This window comes from Eptatretus burgeri, chromosome 13, assembly GCF_056783735.1.
Source record: "Eptatretus burgeri isolate ZD-2024b chromosome 13, Ebu_testis_v1, whole genome shotgun sequence".
NCBI lineage: Eukaryota > Metazoa > Chordata > Myxini > Myxiniformes > Myxinidae > Eptatretus > Eptatretus burgeri.
The window spans coordinates 19,616,230-19,631,618 of NC_140973.1; the positions used below are offsets into that span (position 1 = coordinate 19,616,230).

Here is a 15,389-nt window from a genome sequence, read left to right on the forward strand (position 1 = left end):
GGCGTGCGGACGGCCACGTAACTCGAATCGCGGCACGTCGCCCACCGGACGGACAATCCAGTCGTGACCCTCTCGGACTAACGCCGGGAACCAGTCACGGGTGGACCTTTCGGTCTCACCACGATCGTGCCAATCGGCCCCCGCGTGGGATAGGGTTGCTCGCCAAATTCGACCTACCTAAGTACCCACACGGAGGGTAGACCGGGCGATCGCACCTCGCCGCAGGTCGACTTCGGACATGGGCCACTTTAAGCGACCCGTTCCGTGCTATCGGGATAACCGAGCGGTGTTATTCGTCGGCCTCGACGGTTCGATTGATTATCGGGCGTTTTAGCCCACGACCAACCCTTTACGTGAAGCAAGATGGACATTCAATGAAAGAAAAGACGAAGCGAAGCGGGAAAACAGTTCAACAATAAGCACATTTATTTCGCGATGAACGGAAAGCACACATATACAATTCCACCAAAAGCACATGTAAAAGGAGAAGACAATGCAATATTACACAAAAAGCAAATGCAACAATGCAGATCTAACCGACTACCGGGCACACGGCAACACTTATACAATTTTACTTCACAGACGGCGCCGACAACACATATTCCCAAAGCAAAAGAAAAGAAAACCACCCTCCAGGATGAGGCGGGCCTGGGGCCGAGACCGGGTCGGGCCTACCCGTCTGATGATGAGACGCGAAGTGGCGGTGGTGCCTCAACTCCGCGGGCCTCGCGGACAGTGTCTGGTAGGGGGGTGGGAAAGGGGGCCCCCTTTTGTCGCACTATCTCAGCGCAGGGGGAAACAGGAGGGGGTTGCTGATGCTCGGGGGAAGGAGGATATCACCCTGACTCGGGTCCCGCGGCGAGCGTCTCCTCCTCGACCTCGGTCGCGTTTCTGGCCTCTCCCTGTGCAGCTCCCGGCACCGACGCGGGCACCCCCTCGTCCGCCTTCGCCGCCGTCACCTCTCCACAGCTCCGTGCTCTTCACTCTGACTAGTACCACTTCTTTCCAGCTCCACCGACGACTCTCTTGAACTCCGCACACTCAACTCTCAACTTCCAACTTCCAACTGAACTGAACTTGACTGACGAACGCAGCCGTTTTTATAAGCCCCGTGGCTTCGCTCTTTCACCCTTGACCCTCTGCCTCCGACCCTTCACCTCTCTTGCTGGCTCCCCATTGGCCCGAGGAAAAGTGGGCGTGAATGCTTTTTGATCCATGAATTCGCATATAGCGACCGCCCTCCAACGCCCTGGAGGCGGGGCCAAATCGCCCCTCGCTCACCGATTGGACGGAACAAAAGTGGGCGTGAGTCGTTTTTGATCCGTTTTCTGCGGAAAGTCCGTGATGTTTTTGAACACGCTGCTCGGTGCGCGCCCTACACGAGTCCAGCATCGGTGCCCACAAGTGGCGCGAGATGGTGTGGATGCGATGGTGGCGAGTTGTGACGGTAAAGGTCGTGGCGGTTGTGGTGAAGCGGCGTTGTGGTTGGTGGTTGTTGTTGTGAAGCGGCGTTGTGGTTGGTGGTTGTTGTTGTGAAGCGGCGTTGTGGTTGGTGGTTGTTGTGCGATGGCTGTTGAGACGTGGTTGGTGGTGGTAATAATGGCGGCTGGTCCAAAATAAAGATAGTAAAAGAAAAACGGCTATCCTGAAGAGTCGCAGCCCGCATGAATGACATTTATTCCCTCTAGACAACGGGTTTGGGCCTAACTACACATATACTTACAGAGATATCTCACCTAAGGGACCTGAATGGTGGTTTGTGAATTTCGTCAACCACAACAATATATACTCTGTATACGGAGACATGACAGAGTTAAATAGACACCTTAAATTTATTCATTTAATCTGTGTAAAGCAAGTTTTACTTGGCGATTTATCTGAATATTCAACTATTTATTTGCAGAAATGAGTTCCTGGGTCTTGTACGACAATTAGCGGTCTCGAACCTAGGGAGCACACGACCTTTGTGATTTTCAAAGTGGACGAATTGTTGGCCGATCGGAAGGTGGAGTCAGCCAGCATCAAATAGCTTAGAACCTTGGCATTCCGCTTTCTGCAGTCAATCGGGTGATTGTGCAATTCACCAGTGAAGGCAAGGAATCCACAGCTTCCCGTTCTAGTCGACCTGGGCCATCAGAAAGGTGTCTTCGAGCTGTTCAGCGGTCCATTGAGAAAACTCCCCATTGCAAGGCAGCAGATGTTGCAGAGGAGATTCAAGTTAGCTCAACAATTGCAGTGTGGTACCTTCATCAACTGGGCTAATATGGGAGAGCAGCTCGGAGAAAACCTCTTCTTAGACCAGCCAACATTCAAAGGAGAAAGAAGTGGGCTGACGAGATGGTCACTAGACAATTGGAGTTTTAGCAAACTGTCATTTTTTCAGACGAGTCCCAATTTGCTCAATTTTCTGACTGTATACGTATGGGTCTGGAGACTTCCCACTCAAGAGTTCTCTTTGAACCAATTGCAGCCAACTGTCAAACACGGTGGTTTTTCAGTGATGGTGTGGGGAGCAATCTGGAGTACTGTTCGGTCAGAGCTTGTAGAGTGTGTTGGCAACATCAACTCTCGGATATACATTTCTATCCTTGAGGATGAACTTCTCCCCGTCTTCTCCAATGGTCAGATGGTCAAAAACAACACTGTTCATGGAAGATGGAGCAACATGACACACTCCAAAAAAGACCAAAGAATGGCAGGACAGAAATGGGATCAAGTGACTTCCACGGCCAAGTCAGTCTCCTGACATGGATCCCATTGAATACCTCTGGGCCATATTGGATCGAGCTGTGCGGAAAAAGTCCAGGAAACCAACACCATGGGCAGAATTGATGAGCACTGAGAGGGTAGAGTGCAAGACCAGAAAGAAGGTGGTAGAAGACAGAGTACCGATTTTTCTGCGATGTGAAAGTGGTCGTCGTCGTCATATTCTTTCTTATGCAGCACAAGACTGCGGGGTAGCATCATTTGGCTGAGGGTGTGGCTATGCAGCTGATGCAATGCACCCTGTAGTTTAGGAATTTGTAATTTGGCCAGGGTGCTGGCGATATCTCGCCTACTCTTTGGGAAGTACACCATGGAATCTTGAACGTGAACCAACGAATGCCGGCAGACGGAACACCCAGTTGAATGACCATCTGAGGGACGGCACAAACACTGATGAATCACCCTGCATGTGAAACACTGGGATGACAGTTTATCGCTGGGTCGGGATTCAAACACAGGCGAGGCAGGTTAGAGGCGAGTGTGCGTACCTCTTCACGATTCTTCAGATCTCTTTTCTTTCTTTCTCGTTCTCGTGGATGCTACCCAAATCTCCATTGATTGGCTGTGACATTTTCTACGTCCTCAACACAATATTGGATGTTCATAAGCATGAATGACTGTTTTGTCATCAAATTTTCATAAAACCCCAAAATGTGTGAAAACACCGATTTCGAAAAAAATTTGGCCCAGAGAATTAAGAAGCTGAAATTATTACCCTTGTCAGAGGAGAGGATGTTGGATTTGGGTCCGTTTGTCTATAAAGTACGTATTTCTATAAATGAATAAAAACTTATCGACCTCACCAGAATATGTGTATCCATAAAATACATATGCACGTCTATAAAAGACATCCAATTGGAACATGAATCTACACATTAAAAATGAAAAGGTCTTTGTCCGCTGTATAAACATAAACTACGTCATCAATGTATCGGTTACACAAACACACCAGCACAATACCACTTCAACAATTCCTGGTATGGTGAGTGTCTGCAATCTGATTGCTTTTTCTACTTTCCTCTGCCACCGAAGGTGGATGGAGGTTATGTTTTCAACTCTGTCTGTCTTGTGTGTCTGTGGGCAGGATATCTCAAAAAGTTATGGACGGATTCGGACAAAACTTGGTGGACAAGTTGGGTGTGTGTCAAGGAGAATTGATTCGATTTTTGTGAATATCCTGATACGATAATTCATTTATTTATTTATTTTTAAAAAAAAGTAATTCTGCACAATTGAGAGTTTGAGCCAAAAACGATGCAGAGCACAATATATCAGAAAGTTGTGGACAGGTTATTACAAAACTTGGTGGATGAGTTGGTTAGGTGATGAGAACAAGCCGATTCCATTTTGGTTAAGGTCTGCATGCAGATCCGGGCTATCAGTGGGATACAAAACGTTCACTGTTCAGCCTGGTGGATGTATGTGCTCTACAGAGTGCCATTCTAGTTCCAAATTGCAATGATCTGCACTCAGCCATCTCAGCAAGAAGTTTGCATGAAATCGTAAATTTAGGATTCGGCTTTATGTTTCATCCAAGATCGCTCTCAATGTCACCATGCCATGCAGACTTGAGCAGCGGTTGCAGCAAGCACGAGTCGAGCGAGAGGAGCGAGAGCGGCAGGCCGAGGTGGAGAGGGAGAAGCAGCGACGCCGTGATGGCCAGGAACTGGGCTCGGCACGTGAGCGTCTCCGTGATCTTGAGATGCATCAGCTGATGGAACAGCGCACGCGTGAGAAACAAGAGGAGAAGCTGGCAAGGTGCAGCCCAGGAGCATTCATCATTTTATTCGAAGTCAGAATGTTCCGTTGACGTGACGTCATGTGCCAGGAAGATTGTAAGCCGTTCTCTTGATGCTCATTACAACGTGCTACCATTTTGCTATTTTGTCACTTTGTTCTGATTGTTTTGCAGGCAGCGAGTAAAAGAGAAAATAGCTCATGATAAGGCTGAGCGAGCCAAGAAGGTGCTGTATGAGGAGTCCTCTACAAATACATTAAAAAACTGGATGTTCTTTTCTCCTGTGATTGATGCTCCAGAGGAGCTTGTGTATACCGTAGGCCACATTAACAAAGCAGTTGCGATTCAAAGCTGTGCCTTTTGGGCCTTTTCAGTGGCCACATTTTGCAGTTTGAGTTGTTCTGTTAACTTTGCATCAATTGAGGATGGATTGGGAATTTATGTGGCGGGAGAGAAGGTGGAGAACCCGTTTTGAAAATCTGGACACTGTGGAGCCCATCGATGATTGATGGGAATAGCTGTCAGCCTGATCCATTTTTTTTTCCTTCGTTCGATTTGCCTGTGAATATTCGTGTCATGGATTACAAACTGTAAATGCTCGATTAGCCAGTAGTTTGTACTTTAACATCAGCAATAACAGTGTCATTCAACTTTTGAGGCAGAATGGCATCTTGTTCTTCTTCCTGTACACTGCAGTTTGGACATGGTGGTGAAGAGCAGGGTGAATTGTCCACAGCACCAATGTCTGTACCTATGTCCAGTGCTGAAGGCAAAGCACCAAAGGAGTACAGCGAGTGCCGGCTACAGGTGCTGCCCCATTTGCCCTGCTCGACATCCCCCCCCAATCATTATCGTATTGTTTTGTGATATTTCGATAATTGCATGAAGGCTACCTTGTATGAGTCTCCCTTTCTGTTACAATACCCAAAATTATCCCACCTCCCTTCACTCCTACTCCTTTGTCCATACACCACATCCCAACTGCAGTTCCGATTGCCTGATGGGAAACAGCTCACGGGTGTATTTGGTGCACGCGAGAGCCTTGCCTCAGTACGACTTTACCTGCAGCTGAACTGGACTCCTGAAGGTGTGAATGAGGGCGGTCCATACAGCGATGGTGGCAGCAACAACTTTGGCCTAATGACACCCTTCCCACGCCGAGTCTTCACAGAGGATGACATGGAAAAGCCCCTTGCTGAGCTTGGTAATGCCATGTGCAATTTCTGTATTTTTTACCGTTGCATCATATCATAATTGGGGTAAAACCTGTCTTGTGTGGTCAACCCCTGGTGCCAAGCAAAAGTGGTTGCATAGTACAGATTAAGGAATCTCAAAATAGTAATTTGTGCATTGCATTCTGGCCACACAAAACGGGTTTCACTGCAAATGGGTTAGGCCTAGCTGGTTCCCTCAGCTGGTTACGTCATGCCGGTGTCATGGAGGTAATAGGGTCAACCCTTCATGTTTTTGGATGCACATGAAGATAAAGGACGAAGCTTGTAATTGTATTCTACTTATGAACTTGTGATAGACTGCATTTTTGCATAAACAGTGGGTCTTTTTGTGCTTTTGAAGAGATAAGGACAGGAAGCATTTCTGGATCAGCATCTCTAGAATGAGAAGTCACTTACCTGGAGTAAAAGAAGAGATTCTGGAGGATCGAGTTTGCTGTGAGGAAGAAAGAAGTTTTAAAAGCCTTTGGGGGAGTGCGAGTGAATAAAACTCCAGGAGTGGATAACTCGTATCGGAGGGTCAATGGAACACTCGCCTCCAAGCCGTCTCGCCTGGGTTTTAATCCCATCCCAGCTATAAACTCATCCCGGTATTACACAGGCAGTGTGATTCATCAATTTGTGTGCCATCCTTCAGATGGACGTTAAACTGGGTGTCCCATCTGCCGGGATCATTTGGTGGACGTTAAATATCCCATTGTGATCTTCGCGAAGAGTAGGTTAGCGAGAGACGACACTCTGAACAAATTCTAAACTCCTGCCCTAACTACTGCTGAGACAGCAATGGCAAACCACCCAGTATAATGCTTGCCAAGAAACTGCTTTGGCACCGCTGATGCTCTGCAACAGTACATGGTACATCCAAATCAGAGAGGGTAATGGAGGAAGTACAAGTGTGCCACATGTGAATGTGAGTGGCAGCTTAGGGCAGTACAGTTATGCAGGTGTGTGCACTGCACGTGCATGCCGTTAAAAACGTCATCATGAAATGTCTTTCTTTTAAAAAACAAAAAAAAGGATTTTTTACCCCTCAGCCCGAATTGGGCTAAGGGGTATTGTCGTCACTGGCGTTGTCCGTCCGTCCGGGCGTCCGTCTGTCAAATTTTGGTTTCCGTCAATTTCGAGAACGGCTTGGCTTGTCCGATTAAATGCATTTTTGCAGTGTGTGTGTTGGAGTTGAGCAGAGGAAGGTTCCTTTCGAAAATGGGCGTGCTGCGATTTTCACTAGCCGCCACAGTAGCCATCTTGAAGTCTGATTTTTGATATGACGTCCAACGTGCTCTAACTGACTGCATCATCGTGATATCACTGCTTCCTTTTACAATGCATGGGCTGAGGGGTTATGCCCGCTTTGCGGAGCTATTTTTTTTTATCATTAAGGTCATTATGAAACCTCTTACAAGTTTGAATAAACATGCAGTAGCACATCACTTGAGAGAAGGGGATACAATATTGTTTTCAGTTTTCTTGATACTCTTCGTAAAGTGCAATACTAGAACGGCACTTGGTAGATCTCATACCTCCACCAGACTGAACAGTTTATGTTTTGTATCCCATTGAGAGGCCAGATCTCTATCTGGACCTGAACCAAAATCGAATCGGCTTGTTCTTGTCACTGACCCAACTCATCCACCAAGATTTGTCATGATCCACAATGTTTTGAGATATTGTGCTACAGTTTCTATAGGAAGTCCACACCCGCTTTCAAAATGTTCACCTTTTCTTTCCTTATAGCCTGGAATTAAATTGCATTAAATCAGACTTTTTCCATCTTTATTTACATGTTGTAACCCACAACTTCCAAGTGAAAAACAAATTCTATAAATTTCAGAAAATTAATTAAAAATACAAAACTAGAATGTCACGGTTGGATAAGTGTCCACCCCCCTTATAATAGCAACTGTAAATTAGCTCAGGTGTAACCAATCACCTTCAAAATCGTACATCAAGGTAATTGGCCTCCATCTCTGTTCAATTGAAGTGATTTTGATTATTTCAGAATAAAATCAGCTGATCCTGTAGGTTTCCTCTGCTGGGTAGTGCATTTCATGGCAAAGACTAAACCAAGGAGCTTTCAAAAGACCTCAGTTATAAAGTTGTGGAAAGGCACAGATCAGGGGAAGGGTATAAAAATATTTCAAAGGCCTTGACTATCCCTTGAAGCACAGTCAGGACAATCATTAAGAAGTGGAAGGCATATGGTACCACTAAGACCCTGCCAAGATCAGGCCGTCTCTCCAAACTGGATGACCAAGTAAGGAGGAGACTGATCAGAGAGGCCACCAAGAGGAAAATGGCAACCTTGAAAGAGCTACGGGCCTTTATGGCAAAGACTGGTCACTGTGTGCATGTGACAACAATATCCCAAGCTGTAAACAAATTTGGCCTGTACGGTTGGGTGGCAAGAAGGAAGCCATTACTCAAAAAAGACCACCTTGAGTCCCGTGTGATGTACGTAAAAAAAACCACTCCGGAGATTCTGAAGCCATGTGGAAAAAAGTTTTGTGGTCTGACAAAACCAAGATGGAACTTTTTGGCCTAAATGCAAAACGTTACGTTTGGCGCAAACCCAACACCAGCACATCACCCAAAGAACACCATCACTACTGTGAAGCATAGTGGTGGCGGCATCATGTTATGGGGATGTTTGTCATCATATCAGCAGGACTGGGACACTTGTCAGGAAAGAAGGGAAAATGGATGGAGCAAAATACAGAAAAATCCCAGAGGAAAACCTGTCCTCTGCAAGAAAGCTGAAATTGGGACACCTTTCAACATGACAACGACCCGAAGCACACAGCCAAAGGTACACTGGAGTGGATAAGGAAAAAAAGATAAATGTCCTTGAGTAGCCCAGTCAGAGCCCCAACCTAAATCCAATCGAAAATCTGTGGCATGACTTGAAGATTACTGTCCATCGATGTTCCCCACACAACTTGACTGAGCCTGAACAGTTTTGTCCAGAAGAATGGGAAAATATTTCCCAATCAAGGTGTACAAAGTTGGGAGAAACCTATCCCAACAGACTCACAGCTGTAATTGCTGTCAACGGTGCTTCCACCAAGTATCAAGTCAAGGGGGTGGAAACGAACCAACCAAGATATTCTAGTTTTGTATTTTTAATGAATTTTTTGAAATTTGTATAATTTGTTTTTCACTTGGAAGTTGTGGGTTGGAAATAAAGGTGGGAAAAGTCTGATTTAATGTAATTTAATTCCACGATCAAAGGTAACAAAAGGTGAAAATTTTGAATGGGGGTGTACACTTTCGATAGGCACTGTACTTATCATTTTGGCTCCATATCTCAATTATGAAGAATCACTTAAAAAATTGTTTTTTAATTCTCGTATCCGGATCCGGATCTTAACCAAAATTGAATCAATCCTTGTCACACACACCCAACCTGTCCACCTCGTTTCAACCGAATCCGTCCACAATTTTTTGAGATATCGTGCTATATTGCTACGAATCTGGCAGCCATTTGCACACAAACAGACAGCAGTCCCGAAGCTTAGTTATTTCAATAAGTATGTGTATAGTTAGATTCCTCCCTATGTCTAAAGGGAATTACATGTGTGCGCTGCGAAGTTTCTTTCTAGTTAGATTTTTGCAATACCCAACGCCAACCAATCAATCCTTCGTTCTCGCACCATCGCCATCCATCGCCCACATGCAACGTATCACGTACAGGGGTGAGGTTCCCTCTGCCCACCGTGAGCTCGTCCAATCGACAGCGGCCGGCCTGACAGCCGACCCGAAATCCCCCCTCCCCACTATAAGGGTGGATGGGGAATAGGGTGCTCCCCTGGTTGTTCTGTATGGGTTCTCAGACACGCATCGGGCGAGGGTGGTCGTCACCCCCTCCCACCGGACCTCCTCCAATCACGGATGGCCACTATTTCCCCCCACCGAACCAATCAGGAGGCTCATCACCTCAGGGCCGACTCCACCCCAGCCAGATGGAGTGTTCGTCCAATCCAATAAGGGGAGGCCACTGATCGCCCGACAACCGCTCATCCAATCTGGAGGCGAGTTACCTCAGAGTGGTTCCCTTGACCCGTGGGGGGGGGGGAGGATAAAGGTGGTGAGGTGTCGACACCAAAGTCGTTGTCGTCTGGGATTTTTTCTCTTGGCCCTTTGGTCCACAGTCGTCGTCTACGGTCTTGGTCTGCGGTCTTTTCCGGGGTTGCTTGTGGTGGTGTTCGTGACAGCCAGGATCGTGGGCTCGTTGGATTCCAGGTCGTGGGTTCGAGTCCCACCGTGGTGGGTTGGAGTCGGTGAAACCGCACGAGGCGGCCAGGTACCCAGCCAGACTGTGTCCCCCCAGCTGAACTGTTCTCCTCGGCTGGAGGACCGAATAAAGACCCGGTGTGGTCCATTTTCTTTTCGTGTGTGTGTGTGTGTCTGTGGTGGCGCCGTCCTATAAGTAGAAATTGTTAAGTGCTTTTGCTCACAGTACATTGCCTGCATATTCGTGATAACTCTGCTCTGTGTCTCCCTTCCCGATTACTGTAAATAAACCCCTGTTAAATGTACCAGCTCGTTGCCTGTCGTTTCTATCATTGGCCCAGTATGGTTCGTGCTTGAGAACTAGGAAGGCCGTTTGTGCCGTAAATTGTTCATTTGGTCCGGCGCGGCTTTGGTAACTTCCGCTCGGTTATGCCGGATCCGAGTCGGTAACAGCGAGTCGGTTCGGACAAAGTTGGCCGAGGGTGTGGCTTCCTCGGTAGTTAGACGGCGTGGGTACTTAGGTAAATTGGAATTAGACAAGTGGACCCGACCTCACGCCGTCAAAATATTGGCGACCACGGTCCTTTAAGCGACCCGTCGACTCCGGAGTTATCCGGGGTGACGACCTTTCAATTCCGGCGTTCGGTGGGAGATGGCCCGACTGCTCCATCTCGCGGTCGTCCTCGCCACCGAAACCGGCACCACAACAATATATTAGTTCATGCCGATCTCTCAATGGTGAAGAATCACTTTTAAAATACTAGTCGTTGGATCCGGATGTTCACCAAAATCTAATCAGTTTGTCCTTGTCACACATTGAACCTGTCCATAAAATTTCATCCGAATCCATCCACAACCTTCAGAGATATCCTGCACACAAACAGACAGACAGAGAGGGGTGAAATCATAATCTCCTTCACCATCGGTGGTGGAGGTAAAAATGCAAATGGACGTAGGGATGGTACTCTAAAAAGTGTAAACAAGGAAGGAGATGGTCACAAGAAATGAGGAATGCAGTTTTACATATGTTTCGTGGAATTCTTTCAAGCCATGAAAATTACGGTAGCAAATGATGCTGCACCAAGTGAAGCTCTGTCCGATTGTACCGGAGTCGTTGCCATTAAGAGAGGCAGCTCGGAAATACGCGTGTGAAGATGATTATTATTATGACTAGCAGATACCCGTCTTCGACGGGTATGGGGTACAGGACGGATCACAACACTCGGTTACGGTAGTTTCTTTGGATTTTTTGCACCGCATTCAACAGTTCAGTTCATATTGATGGCGTGTCTGGGTGCCCATGGTAGCGTTTGAGACCGGTCGCTTTAGATTGTTGGTCATGACACATTGTGCCGGATGAGTAACACGAACGATTTGACATATTCATCGTTTCTATATTACTTCCATCAACAGATTAACAACCTGGCAGGATAAAATGCTGAGTTGAACAAACGTCCTGAACTCATGGACTTTGTTAAGTAAAGCACATTGTCTGGAACCCGGCCGTCGGTTTGCCGCCGAACGCTGCTGATTGTGACGTCATCGATTCCCTCTGAAAATTCTATCTATATTCGATTTTTTGAATCCACTATCACCTGCGTAAATCCATGGAACACATAATGTGAAGATTTCGGAAGTATGAACAGGATATGTTCAGAGAAAAGTGTCTTCGAAGTTCCAGGCTTACGTCCACTATATTATGTGATGTGATTATGAACGAGAAGATTTGCCGGTTTTGACCGATCTCGGTTTTTTGCTTTTTTATTTTTATTTTTTGCTTTTGCCATGGTCTGGAGTCATGAACAGTAATCCCTGCCTTGACAATCAGCTGAACAGACCAGGTAGGCTCTCATATGTAGCCTAAGTAACTTTTTTGAGAAGATACTCCAACTTCAGTTGTGTATATAGTGGGTGGGGCTGACTGTTTTGTTGTTGTTTTTGTTTTTGTTTCCTGCGCCATCCCGACGTAGATAGTGCTGGCGCACTCTCTGTTAAGGTCCGATTGTGAGAGTTGTAGGTATTGCAGCATCACATCCTTGCACATGCCCGGTCCCATCTCGAAACAGATGATCAAAAATTACCTCTGAATGAAATGTGTTCAAGAACCTCATCTAGTTCTCAAAGTTTATTATTGTTATTTTTTTGTAGAAATGTCTAACTCCACATTTCTTTGTCCATCCTGTTCTTTTCTGCCTTTCGTAGGTTTGGTGCCCTCTGCACTGGTGGTGGTGACAAAATGAGATGGAATGGGAAGCAGGTCACAGATGTGGAAGGGTGCAGAGGTAACGGCAAGCAGGTCGTGTATGGGTGGGTGGTTGAAATCGAGGGAATGCGATGCGGATCACTGGTCATCGGAGGGGACCTGCCAGGAAGCGTCGGGCATGGATGTCGCATCTGTGCACACGTCTGTCCCAAATGCATTCGACCTGAGCTCCAAATATATATATATATATATATATATATATATATATATATATATATATATATATATATATATATATATATATATATATATATATATATATATATATATATATATATATATATATATATACATATACACATATACACACATGCACAAGTCTTGAATAAAAGAAATGTTCACGTGATTAAATGAAAAAGCATGTACAATGTATAAACGACTTGAAGTATCATTTGCGGCGAGTTCTCCGATGTAAATTTCGGTAATTATATTGACGATAAAACCAAACCGCCTTTTCTTTTCAATTTTACATCTTTGATGTACATTTGATTTTGTTTTTCTTTCCTCCTTTTTTCTGACAATACACCGAGAGTGAATGTTGCCGTTTGTCAATATCGGTGTGTGTGTGTGTGTGTGTGTGTGTGTGTGTGTGTGTGTGTGTGTGTGTGTGTGTGTGTGTGTGTGTGTGTGTGTGTGTGTGTGTGTGTGTTCTGTTTGTTTAATCGAGCGACAAGCACTAACTTGCATTAAACGCTAAGATTGTTGGGCCACTTCATGGTGGGATTGGCTGATGAACCGTACGTGCCCTGTGTCCTATCTAACCATGTGCCCCTTCCCCCTCCGAAATGCCATAATTATTCGTGTGGCAAGGCTTGGTGACCGAGCTTAATGCTAACTGGCGAAGGTCTGCTGTGTTTCACAAGCTTTAGCTTTCATGTACGGACAATTACACCTGACTATAGGGGGGCGGGGTGGGGGGGGAGCGTGAGGGGGTCCTGTTCTTGAATATTTTCCTGGATATTATATTGTTGAAATGCCTGATGATTGTGGAATGTGCTTTGCAGTAGTTTTGAAGTGCAGATTGATTTTAATGCCATATGATACCAACTCAAATAAATTTGCATTTTACGCAGGTATTGCGAGCGTGCTCTATCAAGTCGGTTGTTTCGCTTTCCCAATCGAGTTGCACACTTTGGGTGCCGCTGCCCGGTGATTGTGGTGTGAAGTTGCTTTCCTTTCGTTGCTGAAGATCTGTGGGAAATTCTTCTTCTTTTCCTCTTCATCCTGGAACACCCGAATTCTTCCAACCTTTTGGCCAAGTGGCTCGAGTCTTTCACAAACCTGCTCACCGGATTGACGTTCAACTTGGGCAGCAATCAGTACTTTGTTCCAGGGTGCTGGTGGTACCTTGATTGCTCTTCATGAAACACCGTGGGATGTTTAACGTTCACCAACAAACGCTGGCAGACGGAATGCCAGTTGAATGTCCATCTGAGGGACGGCACAGACACATTGATAAATCGCCCTGCCTGTGAAACACCAGACTGACAGCTTGTAGCTGGGTCAGGAATCGAACCCAGGTGAGACAGCTTGGAGGTGAGTGTATGCCTAAGCCATCCTCCCAGCCGTAATGAGTCTTTGTGTTGCAAGTCTCAAACTCTTTGCAGGAATTGTCGAGTGTCCAACCTTCTGTTGGCTCAGAACCAACTCTCGACTGGTCTCTCCGGCATGTGGTGCTGCAGGTTAAGGCAGGATTTGGGAATCTGTTCCAAGCTGTCATTGCACATGGGCCTACCCTATGTGAAAGGCACTGCAATCTTTTACGTCCATGAGTGGAACACCCAGCTTAATATCTGGCGCACTCATTTGCAAAACGTTGTTCCAGAAAAAAAAAAAAATAGTCAAAAGTGTGACACCCAACTTAACGTCAGGATGATGGTTTACGATTGGTTTGGGAATCAAACTCGGATGAGACAGCTCACAGGTGAGTATCCTTCACTTCTGAGTCATCCTGAAAATCCAACTCAGAATTCTGGGAAATGGAAAAAACATTTGCTACAACCGCGCACTCTCACGTTCAACGTCAACATGGCGTCATTTCGTTCGTCCGCATTGTGTATTTATTTTATTTTCACCATTTTTGAGTGCTTCAGATTTATTTATTTACTAGCAAGTACCACCCATCGCTTTGCTGACGGAAATACTGAAGGGGAAGAGAGAGAGTTAAGTGGTAGAGGGGAAAGGAGAGAGGAGGGGTGGTGGAAGGGAAGGCAGGTGTGTGGTGGAGCTTGAATTATGATTCATACCGTCTCATCAAAATGATTCTGCAAAGACTAATAGTGAAGATGGAAACAAAATAATGTCTGAAATCCATTTTCGACAAGTCATACTATAAATACCACCCGGAGACAAACACTGCCCGGACGCATCCAGAACCAAGCTGTCCAGAGCCAAATACCACCCGGAAGCATCCGGAGACATACTCCCTTCCAGACATAAACACCGCCCAGATAGAACCACTGTCCGGATATGTCGAGTCACAGAGAGAGTGTGGGAGGTGGGTGCTGCACTGTATTGAGAGTAGAGCAAGGATGAGAGAGAGAGAGAGGTGGGGGTAGGGGAGTTAAGAAAGAATATGTTATGTTTTTTGAACAACACACACACACACACACACACACACACACACACACACACACACACACACACACACACACACACACACACACGCACACACACACACACACACACACACACACATTTATTAGTATAGATTTGTATGCAGTCTGTGGCTGCTGGCTCCATCATTTTCTGGGGGCATGGTTGTGCCGCTGATACAATGCCCCCTGTGACCTCAAAAGGGTGACGGGCTGAGTCAACCAACCTGGTGTTAATTCAACAGTTTACAAGGGCTTAAACTCAAGACTCTAAGTCTAAGCTATTAAGCCAGCCATCTTAACTGTTACGCCAACACCAGACTCGTGTTTCAGGTAAATCATGGGAATGCTACTCTCAGGTAAGTTCGGTTACCGAGCAGTTAGGTAGCGCTTGCCAAGCCAGCCGTTCCTTCGCAACAGTTTCGAACGGAGTGCTTATTGCACTTGGCGTGCGCTCCGTAAGAGACTCGGTAACCGAACATACCCCAGGTTCCTGTAATTTTGTAGACGTGAAGAGTGACGTCATTGAAGTTCGTGACGTCGCAGTTATTTTGCTTTGCGATTTT

At 46.2% G+C, this 15,389-nt stretch overlaps 1 protein-coding gene across 15 annotated transcripts in view; it reads left to right on the forward strand.

Annotated features, from left to right (window-relative positions):
• The window catches only part of UBXN1 (UBX domain protein 1), a 56,983-nt gene extending 43,678 nt beyond the window's left edge, over positions 1-13,305 (forward strand). For all 15 annotated transcript variants that reach the window (XM_085851551.1, XM_085851550.1, XM_085851542.1 and 12 more), the window contains 5 exons: positions 4,333-4,524; positions 4,679-4,730; positions 5,201-5,311; positions 5,492-5,708; positions 12,169-13,305. In XM_085851551.1, the coding sequence (XP_085707677.1) occupies positions 4,333-4,524; positions 4,679-4,730; positions 5,201-5,311; positions 5,492-5,708; positions 12,169-12,206 (610 nt within the window). In that variant the 3' untranslated portion in view covers positions 12,207-13,305. The remainder of the gene's footprint in view (positions 1-4,332; positions 4,525-4,678; positions 4,731-5,200; positions 5,312-5,491; positions 5,709-12,168) is intronic.
• The last annotated feature ends 2,084 nt before the right edge of the window (positions 13,306-15,389 follow it).